General features: G+C 42.4%; 1 protein-coding gene across 3 annotated transcripts; it reads right to left on the bottom strand.

The window, feature by feature from the left end:
- Positions 1-267: 267 nt before the first annotated feature.
- Positions 268-13933, bottom strand: rasgrp4 (RAS guanyl releasing protein 4). 3 transcript variants are annotated; one of them, XM_041046765.1, is made up of 18 exons: positions 13453-13933; positions 8381-8553; positions 6822-6933; positions 6551-6613; positions 6296-6427; positions 5990-6131; positions 5018-5191; positions 4801-4917; positions 3837-4112; positions 3664-3744; positions 3269-3373; positions 3034-3143; positions 2750-2900; positions 2616-2652; positions 2152-2283; positions 1853-2055; positions 1293-1338; positions 268-1098 (listed from the first exon to the last, which is right to left on the bottom strand). In XM_041046765.1, exons 1-18 carry the CDS (start codon positions 13467-13469, stop codon positions 899-901), a joined length of 2271 nt encoding a protein of 756 aa, XP_040902699.1. In that variant the 5' UTR covers positions 13470-13933; the 3' UTR covers positions 268-898. The 3 variants fall into 3 exon arrangements, with proteins under 3 accessions (XP_040902699.1, XP_040902700.1, XP_040902701.1); XM_041046766.1 differs by lacking the exon at positions 1293-1338; XM_041046767.1 differs by lacking the exons at positions 6822-6933; positions 8381-8553; positions 13453-13933 and having other exon boundaries at positions 6296-6423; positions 6551-6603.
- Positions 13934-14189: the final 256 nt, after the last annotated feature.

The raw sequence follows: 14189 nt of genomic DNA on the forward strand, positions 1-14189 counted from the left end.
AACAAAATTGAAACTGTGGACAAAGGACAAAACAAAGAAGCATTTAGCTGAAAATTATGACAATTTTGGAGCATACATATAGTTCCAGTGCAGTCCTGCTGAACTTTGAATGAACTTTTGGAGAAATTTGAAAATCAAAAATTATGTCAGGGCAGGAAAAAAACATTTTCTGCTTCTTGTTACTGTGGCTGATGGATTCGACTTCACAAGCTCCTTTTACTATTTACCAACTAAACTTGGGGTGGGTGATATGGAAAAACTCTTATTTTCAAAAAATGTATTTGTGATAGCTATAGAGATTTTGATGAACATTTCTTGGGAACCAGGTGAAGATGTTAAAGTAGTTAATCACATGCAAAAATCCAACAAAGCCAATACCCCCACCACCCCCTAAAAAAAAAAGGAGAAAGTGGGCTTTATACGACCAGAGATGATACGGGAATAGACAACCATCATATCACCCAATGCAAAGCCAGAGAAACAGAAATTCTTGAAGTTTTTACCAGCTTACTTTCCAAATTCATGAGCAAAGTTTTCAAAGACAGTAGCTGCCAAACTTAAAATTAACCAGAATTTTGTTGAGGTTAGTGTTAATTTCCTACCCTGCATTTATGATGAGTATATTTGATCAGGAAACTGGTATGTCTGTCTGCAGGCTGTCATAAGTTACCGTCATGGATTGAGGTTGTATGGAATCTTAGCACCAGAGAACCAAGGCACATGTTCTAAAAACAAAATGAGGTGTTCATAAATTACAGTAGAATCAATGTTTGAAGCCTAAACAATAAGCCAAACTAATACAAACGACAAAAATAAAAACATGTCACAAGCATACTTGAAGGAGTCCATTTATGATTGCTGGCATTCTCAAGTGAATGGCCAGTCAAATCTCATCAGTTCAACACCGGTCAGACACAGATGTGTCAAGAGACGTGGTGGCATCTGGATGTTTTGTCCATGTGGGGAAATGTTTGAAGATAAGAGCGGTCAGTCTGGCTCTCTGCTCTTGTCTTTGTAGAGGTGCAGCTCCTCCATCTTCTCCTGTAAGAAGGAAACAGGCATGGAGCAGCCTCTGGTTCTCGAAGGCAGTGTGTTGACCTGGAAAACAGAAAAGACAAATTTACCATCAAGAAGATTATACAAAGGTTTGGTCCACAAAAAAAAAAAAAGACAGAAAAATCTTTCACTTCACGTGTTAATTTCTCACTTTTAATTCTTTGTTGAGCAAAATCAGAATCCCTCCTTTACACTTTAAAACTCAACAAAGAAAAGTAAAACTGTGAGCTTGTTACCGTTGGTGGTGAGGGTGAGGTGGCTGAGGTTACTTTTCTCAGTTCTCTATTGTAAATGAGAGAAATTCACTTTCAGAAAGGACCCAGAGGATTATTTATTGGTCTAATTTTGCCATGTCGTGTTAGAGATTTTTGACCAGAGGTTACCATCATGCAGTCGAGGCTTTAAATGACTCTCTGCTGCTTAGTAAATCTTAGTACAACAGTGTAATTTAAAACTACCGATTTCACAGAGTGCTCGTCATTTACTGGAACATTACTGAAAGGAGTCACAAAAACTAGTAAGTTTACCCTCCAAGGAGCCAGAGTATTGGTGACTGACTAATCATTTATTAGTTCCTCTTGTAGCAGCCGAAAGTGTTTAACTCAAGCGAATCACTGCTGGAAGCTCTTACTTTGTAGTTTTCCTATCACATGGAGCCACTCCAGGGATTTAGACTGACTTACTGATGATTCAAATTGAGCATTTGTGATATAAAAACATGGTAAAAGGTCAGAAAAGGTCCAGAAATTCCATCCTCCTACGTGATCACTTTGCAGGGACTCGTGTCCAGTCTCACCTTTCTATCTCGAGACGCATATACAAGAGAGTTGTGGTTGTTTCCCCTCTTGTCTTTTTTCTCAGGTGTCCACACTCCAGGATCTGTCTGAGTGGACCGGTCTGACAGCGTTGAATCACTGGTGTTATTTTTCCAAACCAAAGTGCCCTTGTTGTGTTCTGTCTCGTTACTTTGGGGAAAAACAAAGGTCTCCTCCTCTGAACCTAACGGGGAACATTAGGCATTAGTGTGCTGTGTTTAAGGTCATTTTACAGGGAGGGAATATTTTGTGTACTGTATGCAAGGGAGAAAGGACGCACTCCAGCTGTTGCCCTTGGTTCTTAGGTCGGGTGCGGGGGTGCACGGGCAGGACCCAGTTGTGTTTTTGTGTTTCTTCAAACACTCCATTCCCACCAGATCTCTACAGTGTCTGTGACAGTTTATCCCACAGTCTGAGAGAAAGAGAAAATGTCGAGACATTAACAGAAGCACTTCTACTTAAAGAATCAGTTCGCTTAAATTACAAAAGGTCTGTGCATTCAGCTCTTGGAGTGCCACAAACCAAATGACTTTCACTTTACTTTTCACATGGCTGCAGAAATCTCAGAGACAGAAATCTCAAAACCTGGACCAAAATTTACTGGCCAAATGCAACTGGGGGTTGGTAAGAATTTTTTTTTTTTTTTTTGGTAATTTGCTCTGATGAAGCTGATTACTGTTTGCTGAACAATTACATGACATTGATTGACATTATAGAGGTTAATTTTTGACTTTGTGATCTTACCTTTACAGTGGTAACCCTGTTTGATGACTCCCCACAGCTACAAGAGGGCAGACATGTTGTGTCATGTTACACTTTGAGTGACCAAAAAAACAAAACGTAAAACCAAAAAAACGTAAACAACAATGGATACTAACAAAGCCTCCACATGTGTCACAGAACGTTGGCCGTTTGTATGTGGTTTCGTGGAAGTTATGCGCGTCTTTGAAGTTGTAGCCCAGCTTGGCACATATAGACATTCCCCTCATGAAGTAAGAGGTGATTTCTTCACGGCTGATTTGTCCCTCCCTGGGCAGAAAATTTTCCAAAGTGCAACACAAAAGTGAGTAAGTGAGTTGAGGTTTTTATAATCCATCATGTTCTCTCTGTTTTGCAGCCACGTCATGGTGAGAGGCCTTTGTGCGTGTTTCAGCTTCCTCACCTGTCAGTTTCGTGAGTGCAGAAGGAGAAGGGGAAGTTGGCTGCTATTTTCTCAAAGTCCTCCAGTGAAATGTAGCCATCTTGGTTCTGGTCGTAGTTTTTCATGATGGACTGCAGGGGGCAACAGAGCAATCAGATAGTCAGTTGCATTTTAGAGCAGCTGGTTAGTTCTGCTTAAGCTTGCCAAGCATTAAGGAAGTGAAAGACAGGAGGTTGCTGCAGAGTCACATACTCACATCCACCATCTGTTTGACGTGTTTGGATATGGTGTCAGGGTCGAGCCTGGGGGTGACTCCTGAACCCCACTCTGCCACTACTGGTGGTTTAACTGGAGCTACAGGCTGTGGACCAACAGATGCAGTGATGAGACACAAAGGACTGTACACAAGAAAACAAGAAGAAAAAAAAAGAGCACACCCACCACATAACACACTTCTCTAACGTATGATGCTTTGATGTGGCTGACTTTGATGTATCTCAGCACTGAGTCTGTGCTTTTGTTATGAAGAACATGTTACACCCACAGAAAGCAGACAAATGTCCCTCCTCTCGTGAAAATAGGTTAAGACAAGTGTGAGCATTGGTGTTAGATTCAGCTCAACTTCAAAGAGGACTATGTAGCTCTACTGACCTGGATCTTCGGGTTCTTGGGTTCCTTGGTGTATGAAAGTTCATATATCTCATCCTCAGTGTAGTATAAATCTAGAGAGAGCTGAAGCATTAAAAGAACATAATTTAAGACGTTCTTCATGGAATCTTTCTATGTGAATTCTTAAAAGTCACCTCCTCGTTTCTGTCTTATACCGTGAGCAGGTGAAGAAGGTCTTTGTTGGCCTCAAAGGGTGGCGTGCAGCTGTGAATGGCCAGCAGGTCATTTATGTTGCTGTACAGATGCTGCAGCTTGCTCAGATTGATCTTGTCCTCGTCGATGTAGTCTGGCAGGGCCTCGTTCAGCGAGATCAGATCCTTCAGGTGGACACCCAGGATGGGCACCTTGAAGCCAGTGCACTCATTGTAAACCCGCCGGTAGTTGCTGTAGTTGCTGCGCGAGGAGAGCAGCTCTGTCATCTCACTCAGGGCCTGAAAGAGGAAAAAGATAGAGGGATTATTGATAAATGAGCCTTTTGTTTGTGTCTCTGTACGTAGTTATTTTGTAATGAAAATGATCACATACGAACATTTGATCCAAACAACACTGAATATAAGATACAATTCTATTAGCACATGAAATAATGTATTAACAACATGGTCTTGTTCCAGCGTTTTCGGGTTTGGCTAGGCTTTGATTTAAGCCTGTAAATTATAGGCTTATTTTTATACAAAGCCTATGAGTTTAAAGACATAGCTCACTTATTTCTTGTAGGACATGAATTGTGTTTTTTTTGGGGGGGGGTTAAGTCCAATTTAACAGAGCAACTAAGCCACAACAACAAAAACAATCAAAAGAAAGATGAGATAAAGAACCCTAAAAAGGGGGAGTTGAGGAAGTTGTCCCCCACAGGAAAACAAGAAGTGAAAATGTCACCCATACCAGAGTATTCTCCAACGTGCTGTTACACCCAAACACATCATTTACTCTTGCTTAGAGATACAGACACCAGTATGTCTTAGACATGAAAGGAGTCCATAAAAAATAAAGAAATGAAGCCAAAAATGTCAAAGGACTGGAAGGAGATTGGTTCAAGGCAGAAAAGTTTAATCATCGTTGGCTTGTGGTGAGGCAGTCATCCACAGACTGACTCATGGTTATGTGCAATGTTGAAAATACCTTAGTGACGTCAGGAGGCAGCAGGTTAGAGGTGTCTTTGAGGCGGGAGATTGAGCTGTGACAGAGGCCTCCAGTTACTGCCATTAGAGTGTTAAAGTTTTGCAGAGCCCGAAGTTTCTACAGAGGAAAGAGCAGAATGAGCGTCTGCAGCTCTTGGCAGCCGATCAAAAATCCCTCTGGCCAGGTTTTGTGATGTGTGATCCCTCAGCTCGTTTACCTGAGCCACATAGATGAACTTGGTGAAGACCTGAGCTCTCTGCTGGGCTGTGTGTCTGCTGAGGATCATCAGCTGGACCCACTGGGAGACTCCGTTACACATCATGACTGACCGCTCCAGTGCAGGGTTGTCCCTCACCGAGCTTCGCACCACGTAGCTGCGGTAGTCCAGGAACTGGCCAATCAAACAGCATTGTTCAGGCAGGAAACAACTTGGTCAAGAGTTCAGCCATGTTTCCACTCAACTGAGCTAACTGATTTGAACATCCTACCTGACTCTTCAATAAAAGGGAAGTGGTAGCACTTTCTAATAAGACACACTCTATAGACGGTTTACGTCTAGAGATATAGGTATGAATAAATAATTGGATTCTGGTGCGGATGCTGTGTAACTCGTTTCCAGACAGCAGGTGGTTAAACTATCCATTATATCCTGGTGATGAAAAGCTTAACCTCGATCACAAGAATTTCTTACAATCTGCTTCTTCTTGCAAACAGATTATGCCTGATAGCAAATATAAATGAAAAAGACTGATGCCGCTGTGGCCCATTAACTCTCAGTTACCAGCAGGGCTGACACTTTTTATTAAGTTTCCTTAATACTGTCTCATTTAATGTTGTTTCTGTATTGCTTCAAACCCTCAGTAATACAAAAGTGCCAGTGTGTCTTTAATTTGCTTGATCATGGAGAGAATATGATTTCCTTCCTGGCCGTAAGGTGAAGTTATGTTTTCACTGTAAATTCTTGTTAAGGGATAATTGATCAAGGGATCAATTATCCATGTGACATTTGGCATTTTAATTGGCATGTGTTCAGTTAAACACGTTATTAAATCTTCATGGCATGCACTTTGACCTATTGTGAGTGTTTGTCATGGGAGTGGCAACAATTCTGTGAGTCATGGCAACATGATGAAGCCTAATTAAGCAAAGTGAGAACAGTAAACAGTGAGAAGTTGTTCACTGAACTTACTGAAACGTTACAGAAGTTCTTGAATTCCAGGTAGCTGAGATGCTCCGCCATTTCATCTGGTTCCATGTGGTCGAAGATCAAAGAAACCTTCCTTTTCTTGACAGAGGGTGAGGGCGCCTGGGATATGTTCACATGAGGGCTTCTAGGAAAAGAAAGCCAAGTGACAGGACAAAAATAGACGGTTTTTCTATTTATAGAAAAAGGTCTATTTTCTATTTATAGAAAAACTTGTTTGAGTTGTGGCCAAACAAGCAAACTACAACTCCTCCAGGGCATAATGGTGAATCCAATCAAAACATGGCTCACAAGCAGGAGGTGTCGATGAGCTGCGAGTGAGTCTTCTCTCCATCTGACCGAACCAGCGCCCACAGGTCCCCCATAGTCTGCTCAAGGAGGGGGTCTGCCTCGAATACTGCTGGGAACTGGCTGATCCACTGCCTTGCCACGAGGCAGACAGAAAATATGTTTACTACCCGCAAATAGAGCAGGATAACCCGTTCAGACACACACACACACACACACACACTGTCAAACGCTCATTTCCCTGGTGTCCTTACTCACCTGACAAGGTGGCAGATCTGTGTCCGCCTCAGCCCTCTCTTGTCCACAGGACAATCCTTATAAGTGAGAGGAAGAGTCAAGGATCTCTACGAACTACACAGATATGGCACACCGTTACACTAAACACCAGCAGGGATATATACTTCAAATCTGCTTTGCCGCAAAACAAAGCCATGTCTGTTCCCTGATCTGATTAATGAGCGTGGACATGTGATAGGGAGCAGTGCACCGGTGGGACCAGAGCGCTGCACTGAGCGACAGTGGAGGATATAGGGTGAGAAGTTTCTGGGTGAATGTCTGAGACGGCACGACCCAACTGTGCATCATCAGCGTCATGTGGACGAGCTGGGACCCTCTTGGACTGGAGAGCTTCCCCTCTGAATCTGCAGCCAAAGCACAGCAGCACATTTCACACAGTGAGGATTAATGTGGTTCAAATCAACAGCAACAACAAAAACTATGGGCTGCACCTCGGCTCAGTGGTCAGCCGCTTCACTTCACTTCAGTTTATTTCAGTTTGTCAGCTGATTCAACTTAAGTGGGTTTAGATTTTTTAAAATTTGTTTTCTCCAGGTGCTTTGTTGATACATGCTGCTCAGGTGGACTAGATTTTTCTCCAGCTCTGTTTTCCTGTGCATGAGATACAGCCGCCTGTGACCTTGCAAAACAGCAAAATGGCTGAACAGATGCGTCTAATTTACCTGATACTTAATCTTACATTTTATTATAATGGGGCTTATAGAGTGCAAGTAAGTGTTTAAATCATTCTGCCACGGGGTTATTTATGATTGCTGCTAAAAGGGGACAAAGGCCAAAAATAAGACTGAGTGGCATGTGGGTGTAGGCATCACCACTAGAGCTTTTACACTCAGCTCCAGCTTTTGACCCTTTTCATGCCCACTTATAGGAAAAAATATTATTGCATGTGTTTACCTACAGCGACTCTTTCTCCGTATTGAATGAAACGTGCCTGTATTTGATCTGCTTCAACAGTCACAACCACTGACTATAAAAGTATTTAATATTTAGAGCTATTTTAAATCTAAGTAAATCTAACAAGTTGTTTGTTTGTTTTTTAATTCATGCTGTATCTTAGGTGTTGATATAAATGCCTCATTGGTATTACTTTAAGGATACGTTTAGAATTGGCCAAAAGGGTAAGTACAACCAAACCACCATCCTCTAAAACAAACAAACAAATTCCACTTCCTCCTTGTGGTATCTGGACAGTCAGACAGTTTGGCTTTATTTGTTGATTTACTTTTGTTCACCATTGACTTTCATTGTCATTTTAACATTTGACGGAAAGAGTTCCCTAGAAAAACCAGATAAACCAGGATGTTATTTCTGCACAGACACACAGAGTTTTTCACACCTTACTTTTCCGTCTTTTAGCCTCACAAAAGAAATTCTAATCAGCATTAGCAGGACCCTGAAGAGTGGATATCTAAATCATGATAAACTGTCTGTATGTAGGATGCCAACAGGGATAACTCGGCTTGTTTTTTGTGTTTTGGATGAAATGACCAATGAATAGTGTGAGACCACTGAAGGAGAGGGAGAGAGGAGAGAGACTCCTGTAGTTTAACAGTGCATGGGAATAGCTAGTTGGCCTCTGCAGCCCAACAGAACAAAGCTTGATTGTATGAGACTGCCCTTTGTTTCCCTCACTCCCTCCCTCACTCCCTCCTCCCTGTCAGTCCCTCTCACCCTGGATGCCCCCCCTCACTCTCCCTCATCCCTCATTTATATAACCTGGTTGTGTTAAAGAATGAAGACACATGACAAAACTTCGGGAACACATGCAAACACGCAGAGACAGAGACTGACCAAAGCAGTTCAGGCAGCGCTGTATGAGCTCATCCAGGCTGGCAGCACTGGCGCTGGGAGCAGAGCTGGGGCTCTGCAGGGCCCGGCTGATGTCCTGAGGACTGGGACATGTGTTCCTCCTCCTTTGGACCAACTTCCTGCTCTTCAGCACACCAGGGCTCTCACTGGGTTTCCTGAGAGAGAGAGAGAGAGAGAGAGAGAGAGAGAGAGAGAGAGAGAGAGAGAGAGAGAGAGAGAGAGAGAGAGGCAGGCCGACACAGTATGAGTAGCCTAGAAATAAGTAGAGCAGAGTGTGGTGAGGTAGTGCAGGTCAGCATCTGAGGAAATGCAGCTCCCCACATCTGATAAGCCGTGCTACAGCGCTGCAGCTGCCTGAGCCGCCGTGCACAGGCAGAAAAACTGTAAACAGCTATGCCGCTTTCTGTGCTTGTCAACGTGAAGCTAATCACAGAGACAGATAATGGTGGAACAGTCCAGAACATGTTCATTATCTATCAAATAGGTCACAGACTTAAATTAGTTTTTGGCTTTGGTCATAAGTGTTAACACCTCACCCTCTTTTAAAATATGGAGAGAGGACCAGAGTGCTGCAAAATTTCTGGTATAAGTTGCCAATACTTGGCCATTGTCTTTGTAGTATTGATGCAGGGGTTTATACGATGCCTTTATCTAAGGGATCACCATTAAGTCTGAATGGTTGGGAGCCAATGATGTAGGACTGTGTTGGTGCTACTTGCGGTTCCTTCGGGTTTCTGTGGTAGTCTGTGAACAAGAGGAACCTGGACTTAAAAAGCGTTGGAAGTTGCTTTTGGTGAGACATACATCATATTGACCACACCTCTTGCCACACCCTAAAGCTGGATTGATGTTGACTGTGGTCAGAAGTGCGACAGAGCTTTTCAACTGAAGAACACTTTTTCTTCTGGAGCGTTAATATGGATTTTTTTCATCTTTAAGGTCTTTGAAAAAAAAGACAAATAAGACTCATTTATTTTATGCTTCCTCTTCAGATCAGGGGCTCAGTTTAGCAATGTCTGAGTGTATTTCACAATAACCAGTAACTGACTTTTCTCATGCTTTTTACATTTAAACTGGTATCTGATTCATTTTTGCAAAAGAGTTGAGGTAGTGGTTTTATCCACAGTCCTCTTGCCAAATTTTCAATAAAACCAAAGTTTAAATTAAATGAAATCTGATCATTGTGTGTGTCTGTCTCCTTAAAAAGATGGTCAAACTTTCAATTTTGTGCTTGGCTGTTTCAGATTTTGTCCCCATGAATCTGCACAAAAATCGTGTTGCATGTAACGCTGTGAAACTGAGTCGGTCTCTATACCGCTGCTAATGCGATGACATTACCAGGAAACACTGTGAGTTCAGAGAACTGGTGACAAGTTCCCTGAATGACCAGACTTACATCCCCTTCTCTTAACCTCTGTTTGTTTGTGCAGCTCATTTCCCCAGCCCACTCACACTCACAAAACACACACACGCAAAATGCATAACTCAACATACACATGCATCCATTCTCCAGTCACATGAAAACGTTAGGTTTGCTTTATGTACAACACATGAATGGACACTCATGGATGCACAATTTCATACAGGTATACGGGGTGACATTCAATGATCTATTTATACCACAAGCTTTTCCCCCGCCTGTATGTGCTGTTCCATCCTGCCATCAGAGTTATCACACCACACATTTCCACCTCAGCCATGTGCAGGTTCAGAAACCCTGATGGGGGGTGGGGGTGTCAGTGAAGACCCCATCTCTTTTGATCCTGGTAGTCCAGCTCCACATGGTTGGTTTGGAAACCTGCTGGGCAACAAAACCCCACCTCTCCTCCTCCTCCTCTTCGCCTCATTACACCAGCTGGCTACTGAACTCAAAACACTAAACAGCACAGCATGTACCACCGTGAACTGTTTTACATTAAAGATAGGTAAGCTCCATCATACATGAAGAATTTAGTGGGAGAAGCCAAACAAGGACACAATCAAGGTGCCAGGGTTAATTTTATCTACACCTCAGCCACCTGTTCTTGTACTTCTACAATACACCCCTTGCATCTCATCACATGTTCTGTGACATCTTTACTTTAAGATAAATTGAAGGATTACAATCATCTTTCTTCTTAGACCCTCGACACAGTTGTTTGCTATATAGGCTGTAAAGGCCCTCTGTGGAAAATTTGTAATTTGTGAGTATGGACTATATAAATAATACTGATCAGGCCTGATTTCCCTGTTAGTTGAAAGAATATTAGCCAACCCCGTACAAGCGGAAAACAATTTCATAAATCATCAAACACTGTCTAAAGGCATTTTTTTTTGGCCAAGTCTGAAACACAGTTATCTTCCTAAGCTTATTCAAATTAACACTTTTTTGTACTTCAAGAGGGAAATTAAGTGTAAACTATGCATCATTTGATGTACACAACCCAGGTGGGACTTGAACTCACAATCCTCAACTCCAGAGCCTGATGCCTTATTCATTAGGGCTCTGGGCCACACGTAACCACTTCAAATAATGAAGTTGAAAATTAAATTTATATAATTTAATGTATGACTGTAGGTTTGTAGGTTTTCAACCAATGATTATTTTGAGTAATCAATCACTTCTTTTTTTATTAAAAAATATCAATCAGTGGTGAAATTGCCTATCACATGTTCCCAAAGCTCAAGGTGAAGTCTTATTTGTTTCATTAGAGCAGCAGTCCAAAATCCAGAAGCATTTCGTGTTTTATAGTGATGAAAAAACAACAAACGCTCTCAGTGGAGAAGCTGGAACAAATGGGTGCTTTGAATTGTTTTGCTTGACGAATGACTTTTCCCATTTTCTTTTCTTTACTGTTTCCTGTAAAATATATGCAAACATCTCCAAGTATATCTTTTGGATTTTTGTATTTTATAATGTGTAAACCAATGCAGTAAATAAACTAAAATAAAACACTTAAATGATCATATCATCATCATAAATTTGGCCAATTCATTTTCTGACTTATTATCGATGAGTTTCTTATCTCAGTGCCCTTTACAACTTGTCATCTCTCTCTTTGACTCAGAGTGAATCCAGCTCTGTCTATCAAGGCAGACACACATATGAGGAGACGCAATCGCTACTACAAACAGAAGTGCTGATGGGGAAATGTTATTGATGTCATGACGTTTGTCAGGGAATTTCCCCCAGAGTGCTGAGCAGGTAACACACAGCACAGCAGTTAGTGATCTCTTTTCTGTGTAACGACCCAGGCCAGCTGAAGACACCAAGTGCTGTTGGTAAATAGAGTCAGAATGTGGTGAACTCCCATGCAAATCTGAACACAATTAGAGTTACTGTTGGGGCATTTGCATTTACCTTTTCCTCAGAGCTTTTCCTCACACACCAACTTGCGTAAATATAAAAATAACCTTTCTTTATTTAACAGTGCCTTCATGGAAACAAAATGACTGCTGAAACTTGATGGTGAAACAGAAAATTTTCATGCGCATGACAATGAGGAAAAAACCCTAAGTAGTCTTTTTTTATCACTGAACCTGGGCCTGGGTCCATCATATCACTGATTTTGTTTTAAGAAGACCTCTCGCACCTCCTTTTCCTCCCTGACTCCTCCTTCGTCCACTTTTTTCCTCTTCCTTCATCCTTGCTCTATTCAAGCCATTCAGGAAACAGCTTCTCCTTTTTCTCTTTGGAAATACCCCTCTCTCTCCCCTTCCCATCCGTGTCAGGACTCCTGGCCACAGATCCAGTCCCCCCTCCGCCTCCCCCTTTTTCCCCTCTCTCGCTCTCACACTGACGGGGGGATATGCAAATTCCTCTCTTTCTTTCCTTAATTGATTAATTGAAGCCAGGGCCCTTTGAAGGCCTTGTTTGTGAGCTGCTCTTTTTCTCTTGCTCTTCCCTTTCACAACCTGTGTTCTTGTTCCCTCTGCATCAAGGGGATGCATCTACTGCAAAGAGTGATTAAATCATTTGGCCCCTCATAAAGCCACTGTAACAACCACAGGAGTTAGCACCAGGAAATCTACAGCAGACGTCCACAAATCTCGTCACCTGTTCTGTGAGGAAAATTAAGAATCAGGTGTTTGGAACTGTAGCCTTGAATCCGTTAGACCATGAAATTATACCTGTGCAACTACACACACCTTTGTTTTCTCCCTCTCTTGCTCTCTTCTTTGAAAAAAAAAATCACTTGTGCATCTTGGCAAAACCTAATCTTGGCATTATGCGTTGATTCTGACATCTGATTTAAGATAACCTCTTCACTGAAGGGGAACCACAGTCATGTGGCCACTCCATCAGTCTACCTTAAACTGAGGTAGCTAACTCACACATAACACATATCTGACTACCTTAACATTCAACACACAATCCTTTCATTCCAGGCAATCTGATAAGAGCTGTGGTCACAACTGCAGCAGTAAAAAAGAACCGCTAAAAATACAGCTTATAAAACATGTTGTTTCTCAGCAGTATCTAACATCAAATGCAAAGAAACAAAACAAAAACAAAACATCTCTGAACTGACATGTAAATGGGAATAAGCCGGACAGAACAGAAAGGCAGAACACATTTCCATGGAAAGGTGAGCAGGTAGCGCTGCATAGGCACGCACAACTGTTGAGTGTCAGGGCTCGATTGTGTGCAGTACACACAAATAATTTGAGAAGTTGATATTCTTCACTGATATGCAGGTCAAAGAAATTAGCTGTGACTGTGTGTGACTGTGTGTGAACTTGTATGCATGATATGCGTCTGCAACCTTTCTTTTAACACAAAACCTTTCTTTTTCTCCACTGCACACTGTGTAGATTCAAATAAATGCACACACACATACACGCACAACAAGTGGAAAATAAAAGTAAATGCCCTCGTTTCTCTTCAACTTGTCAAGAGCCTGCACAAACCACACTGCATCTCAGATATAACCTCAAGGTTCACACATCTCTGCTGCACACAAAACACTTGCTGCTGACACATACTCAGACTTGCTAAGAAACTGTGCTGCAAGTAAGTCTGAGTGCACCAGACTCTCAGTTTTTATGCACCCTCTTCTTTTCTTTTTAATTACCTCTTGGTCTTGTTCATTGCAGGGCTCTTCTCCTCTGCGGCACTCCTCCTCCACTGGTGATCCGCACGGGCATCTGAACGTGTCCCTACAGCTCCATGGTTGACCCTGCTCCTCCTCCTCCTTCTCCTCCTCCTCCTCTGTGTCCTCTATGTGTTTACGTGCCCAGGACAACAAGAGCGGGCACAGGACGGAGAGCTGCTGGTCATCGACTAGACTGAACTCCACGCCTAAACCCTGCTTATCAAACCACTCAGCGTGTCAGTCAGCCTCCCTCTCTCTTCTATCTGAAGATATCTATCAGCCACAAATCAACAACAAAACAGACTTCACGCTCCCTCCAACTGCAACAAAGCAGACATGTTAAGAGGAAAAAGCCTCAAACAAGCTTCAAAGTAAAGCACAGGAGCTAACAAAAGTCATTCACTTGTCCCTTCAACATAAACAAGTCAGCATCTTAAATGGAGGAACTGGCTCTGACAGATAGGGGAACTCACACTAGTTTCTGTGTGTGTGCATGTGTGTGTGTGTGTGCACAAGGGGGAGGGGAGAGATGAGTGAGAGAGAAAGAGAGAGAGAGAGAGAGAGAGAGCAAGAGAGAGAGAGAGAGAGAGAGAGAGAGAGAGAGAGAGAGAGAGAGAGAGAGAAACAGTGAATGCAAATGCAGTACCAGTAGAGGAAGGAGGAGGAGAGTTAGAGAGAGATAGTGATGAGCAATCATCTCTGCACCATCAGTGTAC

The sequence above is a fragment of the Toxotes jaculatrix genome, chromosome 9 (assembly GCF_017976425.1).
Source record: "Toxotes jaculatrix isolate fToxJac2 chromosome 9, fToxJac2.pri, whole genome shotgun sequence".
NCBI classification, from domain to species: domain Eukaryota; kingdom Metazoa; phylum Chordata; class Actinopteri; family Toxotidae; genus Toxotes; species Toxotes jaculatrix.